General features: G+C 41.6%; 1 protein-coding gene across 3 annotated transcripts in view; it reads right to left on the bottom strand.

Annotated features, from left to right (window-relative positions):
- The window catches only part of CORO6 (coronin 6), a 137559-nt gene that overhangs the window by 54641 nt on the left and 62207 nt on the right, over positions 1–20711 (bottom strand). For all 3 annotated transcript variants that reach the window (XM_082244859.1, XM_082244858.1, XM_082244857.1), the window contains exon 3: positions 10164–10286. In XM_082244859.1, the coding sequence (XP_082100985.1) occupies positions 10164–10286 (123 nt within the window). The remainder of the gene's footprint in view (positions 1–10163; positions 10287–20711) is intronic.

Raw genomic sequence — 20711 nt, 5'->3', positions numbered from 1 at the left:
GACTCTCCTGCTGTCCAAAAGGTGCTCCCTGTGCTCATTCATCCAAGGGGGGGGGGGGGGGGGCACTTTAATACAGAAGTTGGGATACTGGCTTGACAAAGTAAAAACCCTGGGGGGGGGGGGGGGTCTAAAAAAATAAAAAAAACAAATGCAGCGAGCACACCTAATTGGGTCATCCAATGGTGAACAGTGAGCACTACACCAAAATCTCACTAGAGGGAAACAATGGAGACTAACAACTGGATCAGTCATAACTTTACGACCACCCACCAAATATTGAGTAGCCACCCCCCACCCTTTGCTGCCAAAACAGCACTACAATATGTCAATATGTCAGTGCTCTAAATAAATAAAACCAAAAAAATAAAATTAAATTACATCAACCCTCAAACATTTTAAAGAATTTTTAGAATTGGTTTTAAATATAATAAAAACATTTACCCTATAGGAAACATGCTACCAATAGAATCTAGGATAGAGAAGCATTTTATCATGCCGTTGCCTAAATTGGAAACCAGAAACATTTGTGCGGGAGAAATACTTCCAGCAGGAAATTCTGAAAACCCATGACGGTGTGTGAAAATCAGGGACAATTGGCAGCTATGCATCCTACTGACATCCTGTCAGCACATCAGACACCGTGTCCTCATATAATTCAGTGGGCAGGATGGGCTTTCATTAACATGTTCCTACAGGCCATACATTCTGAGCCTCACATGTGACTACAGATCATTGTGCTTGTGAGCAGGATGCGGCGTGGTGTGGGGAGCAGAGATCACACAGAGGTCGAGGTAGATGAGAACAGTGTATTAACCACTTAAGCCCCAGAAGATTTTACCCCCTTCCTGACCAGGGCCTATTTTGCGATTCGGCACTGCGTGACTTTAACGGACAATTGCGCGGTCGTGCGATGCTGTACCTAAATTAATTTGACGTCCTTTTTTTCCCCACAAACAGAGCTTTCTTTTGGTGGTATTTGATCACCCGTGCGATTTTTTGATCATGCGCTATAAACAAAAAAAAGATTGTCAATTTTGCAAAAATAACAATATTTTTCACATTATTTTATATGAAATTCCCCCCCAAAAAAAAAAATATAAAAATCAAAATTTAACATTTTAGGCCAATTTGTTTTATGCTACATATTTTTGGTAAAAAAAAAAAAAAAAAAACGCAAAAAAGCGTATTTTGATTGGTTATTGCGTTTACTAAGGGAAAGATTTTTGTCATTTTTGTTGTTTTTTTTTTTTAATGTGTAATCGCGGCAATCTGCGAATTTTTTTTGCGGGACTGCGACATTGCGGCGGACAGATCGGACCCTTGACTGACATTTTTGACACTTTTGGGGTTACCAGTGACATTACTACAGTAATCAGTGCTATACATATGCACTGTTACTGTAAAATGACACTGGAAGTGAAGGGGTTAACTTTTTTTGAGAGGGAGGGGTTGTGTGTGTCCTTAGGGGCGTGTTTCTAACTGTGATTGGCTGTGGCTTGAGGTGTAGGAACAGTGATCAACGGTCCTACATAGTAGAACCGTATGATCACTATTCTTACACAGGTGAGAATGACAGGCGGCTTGTTTACATCAGCCGCCTGCCTTTCTCCCGCTCTAACGGACGATCGCGAGTGCCCGGCAGACATCAGGTCCGCTGGGCACACGCGGGGGGGGGGGGGGGGGGGTCCGTGACCGAGTGGGAGCGCGCCTCCGGCAGCGCGCGCGCTCGCTCCCCAGAGCCCTTACAAGCTAGTGACGTGCCGATACGTCACTTTGCCTCTGAGGGGCTGACCGTCGCAGTATATGTACTTGCAGCGGTCGGCAAGTGGTTAAGCAAGTTCCAACAATGTACAAATAGACCTGGTGGATAGGCACAGCCGACCGGAGCCACTTACCAAACTGTACCAGAGCAGCATACCTTGAGAAGATGCCGGCAGCTTCTGCAACGAGGAACAGGAAGGCGGCCTGGCCAGTCCACATCCAAAAAGGGGGCTTCCTAAGTGGAGATAGAGTAGTTCCTACACTTTTCTTACTCCTCTGGATCCTCTCCCTGACGCTATGTGCTGTCCCTGACAGAAACCTGTCTCTCCACTAGCCACTCTTAACAAGCGCGCCAGAACCGGGAGCCAGGGTTTAAACAGACATTGCCCTGACCGCCAAGGTCCCATGGGCCACCAGCATCCAATTGGACAGCTGTCCCCCTCGTGACCACCAGAAATCATAGATGAACCAAGTTCCTCCCAGTTTTCTTTCCCTTCTGCATTGGAACTTCTGGAGTGCCACCTACAGTGGGGAGTGCAGATTGCATCTGCCTACATGATGCATTGATCAAAATCCGATTATAAATAGGGGATATCTAGTAAGAGGTCTCCATGGACCACTTAATGCGGTATTAAAATAAAAAAATGTATTGATATATTATCGATTCTTATATGTGGTGGCTGTATTTTCCACTTTATTTTCCATTATCTCAAAATGAAAAAAACTGTTGCTGCAACTGCTTAAAAAGTGTTAGCTGGACTTCAACTTTAATTTGTTAATAAATGTAAAAAAGAAAAGGCAGCTTAAATGAACAAGGAAAGAGGATATTCCCATAATATCAATAAACTGTCCATCACGATCAAGGAGGATGTGATGGTGATAAATAGGCGGGTCGGAACATTGGGACGTAAGCACGCTATTATCCGAGGCCTATTCTTATTGATGTAGACATGCTTCCTTTATTTTTATTGCTTGTAGTGCATAGTTTTAAATCAATCAATACCGTTTTGTTGATAAATACTGCACCATTGTGGTTTGTTTTGGATCCTGTATTTGATTGGACATGGGAAGGTACTCTATTTATCACCATCACATCCTCATTGATCGTGACGGACAGCTTATTGCCATTATGAGAATATCATCTTTCCTTGTATCTTTATGCTGGTGTTGACTTCTTTATAATTTGAGAGTGAACACTCTCTGGTAAGCAGATTACTTTATACTCTTGTGGTGCTGGGTGACACGATTTTATCCATCTGTCACCCGCTGGTGTGTGGAGGATCTTCTTGTTCACTCTTTACATGGACTTTTTGTATGGACTGTTATTGTGTCACATAGATTTTACATTGGCGCTGCCTTTCTTTTGTACATTCATTACATGGTGTAATCTAACCAACTGTGCTGGCTGCCTATATATTTTTATTCCAAGCGCAGATATTTTTTTGTGTATTTTGAATTTGTTAATAAAGTCTATCTAAATCGGTTGTTGACCAAAGTTGTCTCCAATGATCCGCCATCTCGAGTGAGACACCCTGCAACAGAAAGTTTGCTACTGATCGGCTCCCCAGGTTAAAATAAGGTAAAAAACCTAAAGAAGAAAACTAATGCAACCATCACATTTTAAAGTGGTATTAAACTCAAAAGCAAACATTTTATTGTAGCTTACCAATTCTTAGATGTGATGAATGCATTAGTTTTCTTTTTTAGGCTTTCTTTCCCCCATGAAGATTTGGCCAGTAAGTCTGTTTTTCTAAAGAACAAGCTCTCTTGCAGATGTATCACTTAGAGTGTTGAGATAAACCATTTAACACTGACAGGGAGGCTTACAATGACCAGCTTTTATTTATGTTAAATCTTTAAAGGTAAAAAAAGGTTGAGGTAAAAATGTTTTGTTTTTTTTTTAGAATTGCCCCTCTTTTTGTTTATAGCGGAAAAAAAAAATTGCACAGGTGATCAAATACCACTAAAGCGTTGTATGACCACGCAATTTCCAGTTAAAGTAATGCAGTGCCGTATCGCAAAAAAATGGCCTGGTCATTAAGGGGGTAAAACCTTCCGGTCCAGAAGTGGTTAAAGTGGTTGTAAAGTCTCAAGGTTTCTCAACTTAATGCAAGGTGAGAAACCTTCTGTGCTGCAGCTCCCCTCTTGAGCTTGAGCCTGATCCGATCCAGCAATGTGCATGAGCGCAGCGTCTCCAACCTCTGTCGCTCTCCTCATTGGACAGATTGATAGCAGCGGGAGCCATTGGCTCCCACTGTTGTCAATCAAAAGCTGTGACACGAGAGCGGGGGGCGGGGGGGGTTCAATGGACACAGCAGTGGGACTAGGGAACGTGGAAGAAGAGGACCCGATGAAGAACAACCGATGTAGAGGCTGCTCTGTGCAAAAACATTGCAAAGAGCAGGTGAGTATAGGCATGTTTGCTATTTTTATTTTAAAAATAAAAATCAAGGGTTTACAAATGTTTTTGTGTATAATACTGCTTTAAGGTTATACCCCAATTTACATTTGATTAAACCTTTTAGGGTTAGACCGTTCAGATCACCATCCATTGCTGCTCACATATAAATAATACTCATTTTGAATAGGCTTTCAATGCACAAAAAAATAAACTATATAAAAAAATGTTTACAAGTGCAAAAATATGTAAAAAGAGTGAAAAGGAAATGCTTCTGCAGGCCAATTACCATTAGAAATAAAAGTAAAGAAATAAAAGGGAGAAAATGTGAAGGAAGGCAGGTTAGTAAATTAGAACCTGGTGTTACAAATTGCTAATTACTGTGCTTTTATTATCCCTAAATAAACTATGTCTAATAAACTAAAAAAGAATATAGCCAGCTGCCAATACAAATCACACTCCCTAGTGCTCTCAAATACCATATATAAATATCACAGCTAGCTTCTATACCTAATCAATAGAAGTGAAAAATTAATAAATCTTCAATAAAAAAAAATAAAAAAAAGTTGAGATCATTACAATAATTAGAAATCAATGATGTATTTGTGAATTAAAACTCAATGTTGTATTTGACTATTAACTGCACCATTGATTTTTAATTCATGATTAGGCTATTGATATAATTTATGTAATGATCCCAGTTTTTATGTTGAGGATTTTCTAATTTGTCACTTGTGACGGGGAAACCCAAGCTCATGGGTTTCAGTAACATTTTGCATGCTGAAGCCAGATCGGAAAGTGGATGTATTATACAAGCATGGTAAATAAAATGGCTGTTCCACTTCCCCCCACACTTGTATGGAATAGATATAGAACCTAGTGAGATATAAGGTTATATGGTATAGCCTGCTGTTAATGGCTTGCTCGTCACCTCTTTTTTTCTTCTGTCAGTATCATTGCTGAGATTACATGCAGTAGCATGCTAGCACAGAGTTATGTTGACTCCTGGCAAGAGAAAGTGTGGAGCCAGAGGTTTCACGTACTCCTCCTGCCTACTGACACAAATGCATAGTTTAAGTTGTGGCTCTATGGACCACTGAACACGTATACCATATTACCAAAAGTATTGGGACGTCTGCCTTTACACGCACATGAACTTTAATGGCATCCCAGTCTTAGTTTGTAGAGTTTAATATTCAATTATTCTGGGAAAGCTGTCCCACAAGATTTAGGAGTGTGTCTATTGGAGCGTTTGCCCATTCTTCCAGAAGCGCTTTTGTGTGGTCAGGCACGGACGTTGGATGAGAAGGCCTGGTTCACAGTCTCTGCTCCAATTCATCCCAAAGGTGTTCTATCGGGTTGAGGTCAGGAATGTGCAGGCTAATCAAGTTCCTCCACCCCAAACTTGCTCATCCATGTCTTTATGGGCCTTGCTTTGTGCACTGGCCCAAATCATTTGGTGGAGAGGGGATAATGGTGTGTGTTGTTTTTCAGGGGTTGGGCTTGGCCCCTTAGTTGCAGTGAAGGGAACTCTTAAGGTGTCAGCATACCAAGACATTTACTTGGACAATTTCATGCTCCCAACATTGTGGGAACAGTTTGGGGATGGCCTCTTCCTGTTCCAAGATGACTGAGCACCAGTGCACAAACAAGATCCATAAAGACACAGATGAGCCAGCTTGGGGTGGAGGAACTTGACTGGCCTGCACAGAGTCCTGACATCAACCTGATAGAACATCTTTGGGATGAATTAGAGCAGAGACTGCGAGCAAGGCCTTCTCATTCAGCATCGGTGCCCGACCTCACAAATGCACTTCTGGAACAATGGTCAAGCATTCCTATAGACACACTACTAAACCTTGTGGACAGCCTTCACAGAAGAGTTGAAGCTTTTATAGCTGCAAATGGTGGGCCAACTCAATATTGAACCCTACATACCAGGACTGGGGTGCCATTAAAGTTCATGGGCTTGTAAAAGGGAGGCATCACAATACTTTTGTCAATATAGTGTATGTCTTTCTGTAAATCCACAGTGGATAATGATTCAAAAATTCTGCTCCAAATGCATATTAATCTAAAAATTCAGCTGATAAAAAAGAGGGCTTCAAGACAAGGAAAAAAAATTTTTGCTTTGGGATTACATATTTACAGATGAATTTTACAGGTATGTCAGATTTTTTTCCCACTGAATGCCACTATACTGAATGAGCATCCGGTCATGTACAAAGGCAGTAAAAAGGAAACCACTTGGGAGACAGTTCTGTTACAAGCACAAAATTGCCCTCAACGACTTCCAACAGACATCCACGTAGCTTGGAACTTGTGATGTAGAACAACATCTATACAATCTACGTACAACAAATTGTAGTTAAATTTACAACCCAACTGCAGGCCATTTTTTTTTTTTTTTGCGCAGCCAGCATACCAGAATTACATACCAAAGTTTTACTGAAATCTACTACTGTAAAGCCGGCTTTAACCCCTTAGCGCCAACAAAATGCAAATGTGCTGCCTCAGCTTCAGGGGGGTTGTATTGGGGTGATGCCTGCAGCTAGAGCTTTTGATTCCATGGAGGGGGGGGGGGGGAATATCTTTGGGAGGTTCTGAGGAGGTTCAGATTTGGGCATAGATTTATGCAATTACTGGGTACAGTATATAAATTCTCTCGGGCAGGAATTCGTACTAATGACATTCTCTCCAGTTATTTCCCCCTGCAGTGAGGGACCAGCCAGGGGTGTCCGCTTTCGCCCTGCTTGCTTGCTTTAGCCCTAGAACCCTTAGCCATATTGATTCATAGGTCCCGGCATAACAAGGGTCTCAAGGTTGGCTTTCTGGAGGAAAACATTTTGCTTTATGCGGATGATACTCTGTTATATCTACATTACATTTTTCAGGTGTCAGCATCAATTGGACTGTCAGTCCTTTTTCCTGTGGACTCCTGAGCTAGGGAGGATGCGACTCAAACCCCTCTGCTCTGGGTGGAGGAGTTTAAATATTTAGGGATCAGGTGAGACCTCCGATCCTTTCACCAACTTAAATTTGGAAAAACAGAGAAAAAATGGACTTTCAAGGCACAATAAATAAAAGAGAAAACACTTCATTAATTCTATAAAACCAGAAAGAACAGAAAAAGTTCTTCACACACCCCCTAGGGGGCGATAATGGTGGATCAAAATACACATGGCAAATGGAATGAACCTTGCCAATAAGGCATACACATGCAAACAACTATAAATTGCAAAAATTACAATGGGACCACATGTAGATAAGTAAGGAAGCTATACGTTACGATCAACAGGGCAACCCAGGATCCAAAGCAACGCAGAGCGTCCTTAAAGATGTGAATACAACTTGCACATAGGAACAGATTCATGTAGCCAGATGCTCTACATGTTTCGCCTGAAGTTCAAGCTTCTTCCGGAGTTGTTAGGATACACGTACCCTGTAGAAGTAAAGTTTCAACGTGGCCAACACTTAGGCACCAAAGATGTAACCGAAAAGTAACAGAGAATAATAATAACGGGGGATGACCTGCTGAGGCATCTCCGGAGAGTACACTGCTGCAACCAATTAGGACAGAATGATTGTTTGGGTAAAGAAAAATCACTGATAACCATGCAGCGTGTCCTCCGTGTGTGCCTCATGCAGCCACAGATCAGTTCCCCCGGATGGGGATGAACCACCAACTTAATTTATACTCAATAGCTGTACAACTTAAAGAACATTGCTCCAATTGGTCTAATCTGCCACTTAACCTCCTAGGACGCATAAATATACTGAAGATGATCTATCTCCCCAAATACAATTATATCTTTAGAAATTGTCCAGTTTGGGTTCCCAATTCCTCTTTTAAAGAAATTGATGGCTGCATTGGCTCCTTTCTATGACATGGATCTCCTCCTCGCCTAGCCAGGTCAACCCTTCAGCTCCCTGTAAGTTGTGGTGAACTAGCACTACCAAACCTGATGGTGTATTATTTGACAGCTACCTTGGTAACTGTTCGATGGTGGTTTTAGCAATCCAGAACCAATGCTGCTGTCTGTTTAGAAGCGGCCATTCTGGGCTTCCTTATGGAACTTAGTAACTTAGTCTATAGAGGGCCTAAAGCTTATCCCTCCCTTCCCAATCCCACTACGGTGACGCTGCGAGTCTGAGTGGTTGCTAGGAGGAGATTCATGCATCTCAATCAGTGGTCCCCCTACCAACCACTATGGGGCAATCCATCCCTGTCACACTTTAGGATGATATCAGATCCTCAGCTTTGCGCGTGGTTCAGAATAAAAACGCTTGAGGATATTATGCCTACAGAACACTGTTACCCTTCAGAGACCTACCTCTTAAATATAGACACTCCAGATGGATGCACTTTCACTATTTTCAATTGATACATACGGCTGAAGTGCAGTTCCCTGCTGCTCCTAGTCTAAAGGCGGGCTCTATAGCAGAACTCCTGGCACAGGAAACCCTAGATAAGATGTTTTGTCATATGTTTATTTGTTTATTATGCATGTGTGTATATATATATATATATATATATATATATATATATATATATATATATATATATATATATATATATACACACACACATACATACATGTACACACACACACACACATACATACACTGTATAAGGTCTATGGTTCTAAGTAAAAACCTTTTTCCCTTCCCTTTTTATGGGATGCCCTTTGTGTTTTTTAAATATAGTTTGGCTCAGGGCTAAGCCTGAGCCATGGAATCTGGTCAGGGTTCATTAAAGTTCAGGGCTGGATGACTTATCTTGGCAGCTCTCTGGTGCCCTCCCCCTGGTCTAGAAGGTTGGAGAATCTTCTAGAATTAGAGGGCGGGGGCTAGGAGGAGCTGCCATGCAAATTTATGAGGCTTCAGCCAATCCCTAGTATTGGGCTGTAAGGGGACAGATACAACCTCATAAATAGACATGGGCCATGTCAGCAGGGGCAGTCGGGTGGAAGATGGAGATGCAGTATTGAGGAGGCTGTCGGTGGCCCTTGAGATGAATCCCCTAGTTTTGGGGAGGGGGATCCTGCCTCAGGCCGAGGCTCAGGTGTTGGAAGGATCCTGCCAAAAAAACACAAAAGGGATGAGGCTTTCCTGGTGGAACAGGAACAAGAGAGGACAGAGTGAGTAGATCAACACTGTTGAAGACAGCGGTGTGCTTAAGTCTTCAGTCCTTCCCCTGAGAGATCTCCTGAGAGTCAGTCGGGTGGACTGGTGTGGAGAGGCAGCCAGGAGGGCTAGGTAAGGGGCAGCTCCAGTCAGGTGGGTTGGCAGTGCCTGAAGAGGTGGTGCTGGGATCAGTGGCCACAAGGAAAAGTTACATGCGGTTTCACTATATCTAAACTACACTTAACTTCCTGCCTGTAATGGGCTGTTGCTAAATCTGACTGGGAGCCTGTCAAATCATCTCAAGATTTATTCAGCTGGAGTAAGCAAATGTTTGTGCTGAAGGAAAGAGAAGAGATTGTATATACAGTGTGTGTATATATATATATATATATATATATATATATATATATATATATATATATATATATATATATATATATATATATATATATAGGAAGTTGTCCCTGAAGTTGTTGGAAGTCAAGTGGGCATCTCATAACCTCCCATCCCTAATCCAAGTTATTAACCTTCTAATAAATAACAAAAAAACAGTCACGGCTGTTCTCTGACTCTGGGTGCTTGTGAAGATCTGGTGTGTCTGGCTGTGCAGGAGTGGGGGATCACATTCATCTGCAACCCCTACAGGGGTAGTGCTACACAGGCACAGAAAACCTCCAAAAAACACAGCAGTCTCCACTCTGAGCTCTTAATTTTGTAAATGAAATTAAAAATGCAGCGGCAGTGTGAAATATTTATTGTAGAGTACTGTGGAGAGTAGTATTGATTTTCCATTTTAAATGGGCCTCTATATAGTGTTGGAAAGACATGGAAGAAGATCAGAAGGTGGCTTAGCCATAAATGAGCAAGTTACACTTACCATGATCGTAGTATCATCTGAAGCGCTGGCAATGACATTATCATTGTGCGGACACCAATCAATGTCTAGTACCGGAGCTGTGTGGCCACTGACTGTTGGATGATTCTTATCCACACGTCCAGCCTGAAAAAAAAAAAAAAATGCAATGTACACACATCTAGCAAAAAAATATAATAGATAAATAGATATGAGATAACTGACACTGCTTTTGATACACCGACCACAGCAGACCACAACAGCAGGGCAGTGCTTCCAGAGTAATCACTGGAATTGAGCTGTCACTTTGATAGCTTTTTGGCTCTGCTTTTCATTCATAAAATTAGGGCCTTCTCCCTTTAGCTTTTTTAATTTTTGTAACCATTTGCATTTTAAACTTTTATATTTGCATTTTTTTGATTTTGTAAGGCCGCAGTTAAAAACTTCTTATGCATAGAACTGCTTTAGGCAGATGTCTTGATTAGAAACCACTGGCCATGGATGGTGTAGCCAAATGGAGTTTGGTCTTCTCTTGGTATGCAAAAGGTCATATACCCAAACAGTCTCACTTCGCCAAATACTTTTTTCTTCAATTACCTTTACATAACCATGGATGTTTCTAACAAGCATACAGTATCTCACAAAAGTGAGTACACCCCTCACATTTTTGTAAATCTATTACAGTATATCTTTTCATGTGACAACACTGAAGAAATTACACTTTGCTACAATGTAAAGTAGTGAGTGTGCAGCTTGTATAACATTGTAAATTTACTGTCCGCTCATAATAACACAAAGTCATTAATGTCTAAACCACTGGCAACAAAAGTGAGTACACCCCTAAGTCAAAATGTCCAAATTGTGCCCAAAATGTCCAAATTTTGGTGTGGCCTCCATTATTTACCAGCACTGTCTTAACCCTCTTGGGCATGGAGTTCACCAGAGCTTCATAGGTTGCCACTGGAGTCCTCTTCCACTTCTCCATGAGGACATCACAGAGCTGGTGGATGTTAGAGACCTTGCGCTCCTCTACCTTCAGTTCGAGAATGCCCCACAGATGCTCAATAGGGTTTAGGTCTGGTCACATGCTTGGCCAGTCCATCACCTTTACCCTCAGCTTCTTTAGCAAGGCAGTGGTTGTCTTGGAGGTGTGTTTGGGGTCGTTATGTTGGAATATTGCCCTGGGGCCCAATCTAAAAATAGAGGGGGATCATGCTTTGCTTCAGTATTTCACAGTTTATGTTGGAATTCATGGTTCCCTCAATGAACTGTAGCTCCTCAGTGGCGGCAGCACTCCTGCAGCCCCAGACCATGACACCCTCACCACCATGCGACTGTAGGCAAGACACATTTGTCCTTGTACTCCTCACCTGGTTGCCACCACATACGCTTGACACCATCTAAACCAAATAAGTTTATCTTGGTCTTGTCAGACCACAGGACATGGCTCCACTAATCCATGTTCTTAGTCTGCTTGTCTTTAGCAAAACTGTTTGTGGGCTTTCTTTTGCATCATCTTTAGAAAAAGCTTCCTTCTGGAATGACAGCCATGCAGACCAATTTGATGCAGTGTGCTGCTTATGTTCTGAGCACTGACAGGCTGACCCCCCACCCCTTCAACCGCTGCAGCAATGCTGGCAGCACTCATTCATCTATTTCCCAAAGACAACCTATGGATATTACGCTTAGCATGTGCACTCAATTTCTTTGGTGGACCATGGCAAAGCCTGTTCTGAGTGGAACCTGCCCTGTTAAACCGCTGTATGGTCTTGGCTACCGTGCTGCAGCTCAGTTTCAGGGTCTTGACAATCTTCTTATAGGCTAGGCCATCTTTATGTAGAGCAGCAATTCTTTTTTTTAGATCTTCAGAGGGTTCTTTGCTATGAGGTGCCATATTGAACTTCCAGTGACCAGTATTAGAGAATGAGAGCGATAACACCATATTTAACACACCTGCTCCCCATTTCCACCTGAGACCTTGCAACACTAACTAGTCACATGACACCTGGGAGGGAAAATGGCTAATTGGGCCCAATTTGGAAATTGTTACTTAGGGGTGTACTCACTGTTGTTGCCAGCGGTTTAGACATTAATGGCTGTGTGTTGAGTTATTTGGAGGGAACAGCAAATTTACACTGTTATACTAGCTGTACACTCAGTACTTTACATTGTAGAAAAGCATAATTTCTTCAGTGTTGTCACATGAAAAGATATAATAAAATATTTACAAAAATGTGAGGGGTGTACTCACTTTTGTGAGATACTGTAAGTTGTGGGATTTCCATTTTAAAAAAATATTTGTACCAGAAACATGGTCCCAGTGTGTGTATAAAAAAATGATGCGGTATAAGCTACTTTCATTTACAGATGTAAGAACAAATTTTGGTAACAACCATGTTAATGAATGCCATTGTTTTAACATGCTGTATGACTAGTTCATACAGTGTTAAACCTGTTGCAAAATCTCTCCCTATCCTATATCTGTATGTCCTTGGACCAAAAGGATAAAACTATGGGTCTAGCCAGTGCTGGCCTGTCCACTGTGCAAGCTCTGTTTATCTAAGGTTGGGTCTCATCGCTGATGAATATTGTGTCTAATGTATCCCCACATCTGAGTTTGCATGGTCATACAGTTAAAAGTTCTCTTCTGCTAATCTATCATGTCTCTGTACTTGTTTTTGACCGGAATCTGTAATTTGCTCCTTTTTATTGTACAGCCCTGTGTAATAGGTTGATGCTTTGGCACATCATTTGAAAAACTCTGACATATACTTGTTGGCAGGTGCTGTTGTAATCACTGTATTTATATGCGTGTTATAGCCCAATGACAGTGGGGTTAAAACAAGTGTAACTGTGCATCAGCCGGAGGCAAGGTCACTTCCCATTGTGAGGGTATATAAGGGAGAGTTTCCCAGGGAGTAGTGCTCTTTTTTGGTTTGTTTGAAAGGAAGGGAGGCCATACATCCTGCAATGTGATTGCTATTGGAGGAAGGAGTCCACCCGTGATGGGACCCAGAGTTGGAGGACTGGTAGTGAAAAGCATGGGAAGTGTTTAAGCCACAAGGTACACACACTATTGTCACAGCCAATACCACTGTCACAGCCAATGCAATTACCACAATCCATGCTAATGTTGTAGCCTAGTATTCTACTTCAGTTGGAGTAAACATTAAAACCGGGAGAGTTATTGTAATAAAATTAATTCCGTTTGTATTTAAATATAACCGCTTACTTGTAGTGACTTAGGATTGTGTAGGAGACATCTTTAATGTGTAACTGAATAGCATTCATGTATAAATTTTATGAAATGTACTCCAGTAAACAAATTCACTTATTCTGCAAAGTCTGGTCTGGTCTCTTAATGAAGAGGAGTTCATTTGTACCTTCGCAGTGTATGCAAAAAGGAGCAACAAAGTATAAATGAGTAGAAGTGATGAACTAATTATTGTGTAACATTGGTGTACAGAAGGAATAGGGAATAGTGGTGGCTGTGGGAAGGTTCGGGTCAGAAGGGTAGTGTCAGCAGGGTGATCATCTAGGTATGCCCCTCTCAGTGGTTGGTCCCTATCTTAGGTCGGCTGCAGTAAGGAGCTTTCCTAAGGACAGGGCCTGGATCATGGAAGAAGCAAGGTCTTGCAAGTGAATAGCATCCCTTTCCACGCCTATGGTTTGAAGTAAGAAAAGTGTACTGTGCTGCAGAACAGGTGGAGGATAGCTTGTGTTCTGCACTGTAACCTTAATGGACTCTCTATTCTAGTACCGGGACAGGTCGAGACAGACCAATGTCACTGGCTCGAGAGAAGACGCTGTCCTTCTGGGGTGAGGCCTAATGAAGTGGTCGGGTCAATCGCCATTTGAGGGTGTAAACTCATAGGATTATTACCTTTATTGTAGTGGGATGGGGGCACATTGAGCATAGTTCCACCATGCCATCAGGGCACTGGCACCTGATGCATAGGCCCTTTCTACATACCTTATGCTGTGGATTGTACCATCAAGTTCTCTAACCCTCTGCATGCGCTGTACATTTTATACTGGTTATACTTTGCTGTGCTGCAACATTTCTAATTTAATTTACTTTCTCTTCCAAAAACTCAAAATACTGGATTGTTGTAATCATCATGATCTCTTCCAAAACAGGCACACATTTAATAGCCATATACAATGTGCAGAATGTATGAAACATGCACAGATCAAGTTTAAAGGTTGACTGATTTTGAATTCAAAAGCAAGTATTTTGTATACCTTGCAAAATGTAGAATGCAAGTGACTAAGTTTGCTTAAGTAATTTTAAAAAATCCAGCAAGTGGAATGCTTTTGTCCAGCTTCCCATTTAGCAAAGAGGAGTTGGCGCTGTACCCAAAGTGAGATCACCAACAGTAGATTTGCTTCTCAAGTAAAAAAGAGGTTACCAAGTGACTGTTGCCATTTTGAGTGTGATAAATAAATTTTCAGGTGTCATAAATGTACAACATATGCAGTCTGGCAACATAACACACCAAAAAAACACACCCAACACCCAAGCCAATTTAGAAAAGTCAAAACAACGGCTAGTTAAAGACGGGCAATGCTGGGAAACACCACTTTTTGGTGTACAGCTCCCTCCTGAAGAATTAGAGTGGCACTTTTGCAATTAATACCTCCCTACTCTTCTTTGTTGCAAAAGGAAATAATGGCACTTTTACGCAGAGAATGTCCAGTGAGTTGGAAAATCTCTGAGCAAAAACAAGGGTTTCTAATGTACAGAAAATGTAGCCAGGTGTTGGACTACAGAAATATGGAGTAGGAGACATTTCCCTCTTAACAATCAGTTTACTTTCACTTTCCACTGTTATGCTGAATGTTGTGTTGCACTATCCCCCCTAGTCAGCAGAGGGAAAACTATAGCCAGAAACGTCTATGGATTCCTACGCAAAAAGCTGAGGATCAAGGGATGTGAAATCTAGAGCGTAAGCCATATTGTGGCGCTTACACTTTGCACTATCATTTCCAGGAGACAATGGGGCAAGGAGGAGTATTATAGCTGCTTTTCTGGGACTCTTCAGCTAGGCTCTGTCTCTTGGCGCCAAGGGAACAGATGAGAGCACATCTGTTGAATACTGACCAAACCGCTGAGAGGCCAGGCCAGAAGAGACACCAGAGTCAGCACAGCACAGGCTGCAGCAATCGCATCTGTACCATTGCCACAGAGAGACCAGAGCATCCTCTCACCCTCTACTTTCCCCTGCTGAATTTCTGGAGGCTTTCTGTGGAGAGACTAAGGGGGCCCCCTTCATTAGTGAAAGTATACAGCCACCCCACAGCAAAGGGACTGCCCATTGTTCAAACTGCTAGTAGGGACTAAGTCATTAAAGGCAAGACATAATGTATACTGCTCTTATAAAAAGGCACCTATATCACCCTTTACTGAAGGCACCTATATCACCCTTTAATGCACATAAACGTTATCATGACTGTTGCTAAGTGCACCAATGCAATTTAAAGGATCCTACCTATAGCAGAAGAACACAGTAAAGGACTACCCCCTCTAAAGTCATTCTAGAAGCCTTCATCTATTTCTCCCATAAAGGGTACCTCCATCCAGTTATCCTAGTCCTAGCATAGTCCCCTTAATTCACTTTGACAGTATAGTCTCCAGAATGCAGTTATTTTCATCCACATTTCTGCCCATTGTTGCAATCACAGAGACCTTGCTACTGGTTATGCTGATCCAGGTGCATAGTGTTATAGGTCTATTGCTGACTATAGATCATACTGTATCTTAACTGCATTACAACTATTGCCAATCCACTTATATGCCTACCGTTACTAATCATACTGCGTGGCAATATAGAATTTGCCTTCCTTAACCTGTTTGGCATCTGTTTTCTGATACAGCATCATTGTTGTGTACCTGGTATTACCTTTAGTGATTTCTGTGATATTACAACCTTTGTGCACTTGGCCTGGTGTGCTGGAGGGGCTCAGGTCTTTGAGGAGGTCCAGGCAAAGAATAGAAGAACCATCCTATCCAGCTGCTTCTGCAGGGATAGCGCTACAGAAACATTATGTGTCCCATCACGTTAGCATAGGCTAGGAACGTTTAATAATGTTGTAACATGCTAGTTCTGTGGGCCCTTTTATGTAGAAATAGGCAACTAGAAACATATTTCCTTATCCATGGCCATCTTTTTGGTTGAGATAGGGTCATGAGAACTGCTGCAGTTCATGGGGAGAAATGCATCTAAAAGAGATCTAGCTCACAAGCTTTGTATAAACTGCTCTGTGTCGCATTGTGGCTCTATATATTTTTGGCACAAGCATCAGCGAAAAGTAATGAAAGAAAACAAGGGAGTCTCCATCCTAAATACAGCAGAACAACAGGAGTAATAAAGTTCACTGAATAGCAGAGGTGAAGAGGAAAGAGGAAGACACAAGTGTCAATGGGCACAGAAAATGTTCCAGCACGTACAGGAGGTTGGCAGGGCGGTGCCCCAGTCCTGAACAAACTGAGCAAAACAACCTCCAGTATGTGACACTTTGGAAAATCTGAGCTTTTTAATAGCCCTTTTAGTGCTTCCTGAGACATTTCTATTGTTTGTTGCATGAGGTCATTTTTATTGGAAGCACAGGATCATCAGACAACTGCCTCGGTCTGACAGTCTGCATTGAAAGGCTAGTCATTTATCCCCTAGGGATAGCTTACGGGGATAACGAGGGGTCAAGGACACCACCAGTGACCTGTGCAGTTAATGAGCCAAATTCTTGTGCCAGAAAAAGACTGCTGTTAAGAAAGCAAGGCTGTATTTATATTGATTCCATTTGAAACACAAGGAAGCATGCTGAAGCTGTAAGATTTACAAATTATGCATAGAATTCAAGCATCACTTACAAAATTAATAATGTAAGAAATACAATGAAACTGACTCTTAGACCATGATTTGCAAATGGATTTGTCAGTTTGCTAAAATTTTTCATAGAAAAGAGCAAGATCCCGTTACTGCAGATAAATCATGCATACGATTGCATGAATCAGCATAATGGCTTTGTAATAACTAATACGGCTTTGTGGATCTGGCATCTTGCATCCAACTATCACTAAGGTTGGCACCTTTTCTAGTTAAAAAAATAAACAAAATTAGCAGCCATGTTTGTGTTGCTGGAAAAACAGAAGGTGTGTATTTTCGAATAGTTGAAATGACTGGAATGTATGGGGGTTAAACAAAATCTCCTGTGCTTTCAATAAAAATGACCTCATGCAACAAACAATAGAAATGTCTCAGGAAGCACTAAAAGAGCTATTAAAAGACTCAACTTACGGACCAGCCTGCTACCAACCGAATTGTCCTGTCCAACAGTATGCATTAAAAACAGGGGTTTCGTTTGCACACATTTGCAAATACATGCATAAGCTACAGGGCACCATAAAAGGCACCCCAGTATTTTCTGTAGTCATAACTCTAAATTTGAGAGCCTCCACAGTGAAAGCTCACACATTATAATGGATAGGCAGAGGACAGGTGAGCCCAAGGGTAGCACACTCCTCCCTAAAGAAACAGGGACACACTGGATACCCAGCATATAGCACAATGGCAGAAAATGTGTCCAGTACATTCGCTTACTGTAAGACAGGATAATTTGGTTGGCTAGCAGGCTGGGTCTGTAAGTTGAGCTTGGAATGGCTTGGGTTTTGTTTTGCATGCTTTGCCCCATGTGTTCCTTGCTGAAAATTCCAGTTCCAGGTGAATGCAGTGGCCGTTTGTTTGTAAAGTATGGGGGTTGTTACATTATTATGTTGAACATGCCCTCATTACTGCAGTGGCCTCTTTCTGGCATATTGTGTTGGCCGTAATAAATCATATTCTGATGTCACATGGTATTTACCGGTCTTAAACCTTGAATGAAAGGACAGCCTTCCAGGTGCCTCTTCCTGAACCTCCTAGATCTTGATCTTGGGGATATAAACCTTAATAATCGCCACTGGAGGACCAGCTATACCCACCTCATTTCGTGCCCTTGGGGGGGGGGGGGGGCTATCTGTACTTGCATAGGTTTCCTCCATAGGTTCTGGTTACCTTCTACAGCCCAAAAACATGGTAGGTTGTATGGTTACTGAGCATTAGCAATTATTATTTTTTTTTTTTTGCACGTCCTAACACACAGCTTTTAGTACAGGAGCAGAAATATTTTTGGCCCCATAGACTTTTAAATCGTAAAACATGCATTTTTGAAGCAGTTTTCAGTTCTTCCCATTAAGATTTATGGGGCCAAAAATTTCGATCCTGCTCCAGAGAAACATATGTACTTTTTGGAGCCTCATGCAACAATCAATAATGGGCTCATTAGGAATAATGGGACTCTTTATCTTGAGTTTGACAAAACACTCAGATGTATATGGAGGCTAATGCATGTGCTTGCATGGATGTGATGAACATCTGCCTGAAACTCAGGGGTTGGGAATAATGTAAATAGTGCCATGTATTCTGTACACCGCTGTATAATAATACGTTGCCACCCAGCACAACCTATACGATAAGATGCAGATTATTCTATACTGGAGCTTCTCTTTTCCTTTCTGATTTATATCACCTGACCGTTCGACTCTTTATAGGAGTTCATGGAGTAAAGCATTTTCTGCCTCTACCTAAGGCCCATGTCAGACTGGCGGTCCTGTGCTTGGCGACACCCTGCCAAAAACAGGATTGCTCTCACTTGGTTCTTTGGCATCGATCCCCCACTGACTGAAATGTTAAAAGATTTTGCTCAGTGGATTGCAGCCAGGATCGGTCTTGTGACATAGACCTCATTCCCTTGCCAGGAGAAAACCTTTAATTAGCAGTCCAGTACCTGGCACCTTCTACTATAATGTAATGCGCCCATCCTTTCTTCTAAATATTGTGACTGACAGCAGAGCTTATGCAAAGCCAAGCATTTTTGTCCTTTGGGACTTGCATTCATGTGGTTGGGTGCCAAGGCTGAGGGTATGCATGCTTCATAGTCAGATTTCCATGTGTTTTGGAGGCTTTTACAATGTGTTTCCATGGTGTTTTGTTGGATATGATCAAACGTCTGAAGTAACGCATTGCAGAACATGGAATTTTAAACACATCAGATTTTTCTTGTGTGTGTTCATACATACAAGGAAAAAAAAATTTAAATTTTTAGAAGTGATACAATACAGTCAGATTAATCAAGAACCACAAAAGGAACAGCAGCAATGTGTGCATACCCTAAAAATTATCATGCTTTCTATGCTTTGCAAAATACACAGTCAGGGAGTATTATCTTTTATCTATTTAAAAACTCATTTTTACTACACAGAATTTGCCAGATCCTCTATCCAATAAAGCCCTCTCTTTTTATACAAAGAGCCAATATTTTCAGTGTTTTGTTTCCTAGAGAACCAGGGAAAAAAAAAAACAAATAACTCCGAAATGAGGAATAACGATGTCCGGTATTATTTTTTTCCAGCTCATGAGATAAAAAAAAAATAAGATTTTATCATGTATACAGCAACATTGGCCCTGAAAAGCCTGCCTAAGATGTCTGTAGATGGGATTTTGATTTGCAATGTAATGAAAGATTTTCCAGTAAGTCGAGTGTCTGGGTAGTAGCTTTTGACGTTTAAACCAGAGGAACTGAAGCTTGGACATGTATTTTCAGGATGCTACAGGGTAGACATTGTAGCGCTGGCCTTGGAGGAAAGTGGAATGATGTCTCAAATAATAAAGTTAAGTCACCTCCTTTGTGCACCAAGCTTTATCAGATCAGCACAGCGCCATAGAATGCAGAATGAGGTAATAACTCACTAACTACACTGCAGAGCACTGGAACATGAAATCGAATACGGTAAGAATGCCACACAGAACCCACACAATGAATATGAGAACGATAAAGCCGGACAGTCCAGCCAGAGAAAGAACAGACCATCAGGCCTCTTGATTTATCTTGTTACTAAGGGTCTCAGAAGATACTGTAGGCATAAACAGTGGACAGATTTAGAGAAAATATATTTGCCATTAATATCCTCTACATGTGTGGGAATTATGAAGCCAGTACTGATGACCGACTTCTATGGCGTATAGATGGTGTAAAGTCAGCTCTGTGCTATCTCCAGCTGAGTAAGCTATAATTATTTCAGCTTTGAAGTTCAAGTCTCCAGTTGGGAGAAGATCCTCAAGTGTGGCTCCTGAAGGTGAAACTAAGACATGGATATGTAGCTCCCATTTGTGTATTGACAAGAACAAAACTGATCAAATACAATAATCTTTATCTGTGCGCATAGGAATGGATTGGAAAAAAGGGCTTTGTGAGTGTCTAATACTTTAAGTGGAACTCCAGGCAAACAGCTAAATGCAGTTAAATACATATATGTTTCTGGGCAAAGGTGATTTTACTGTGTTCAGCTAGTCATGTGATTTACACTCTACTGCCACTCTTTACCACCAGGCAGATCTTTTTGCTAATTCCTGATTTAGCTTTACTACTTCATGGTTCAGTCTTATTGCTTCTTATAACATCAGTTATTACCCTCCCCCTAAGGCCTTATACTTACCAACCCATTTTACTTGCAGATCCATTCTGTGTGGCCAA

The sequence above is a fragment of the Pelophylax lessonae genome (assembly GCF_965119305.1).
Source record: "Pelophylax lessonae genome assembly, chromosome: 2".
Lineage (NCBI taxonomy): Eukaryota > Metazoa > Chordata > Amphibia > Anura > Ranidae > Pelophylax > Pelophylax lessonae.
Note: the sequence above shows the minus strand (reverse complement) of the source record. Positions and strands in the feature narration are given on the sequence as shown.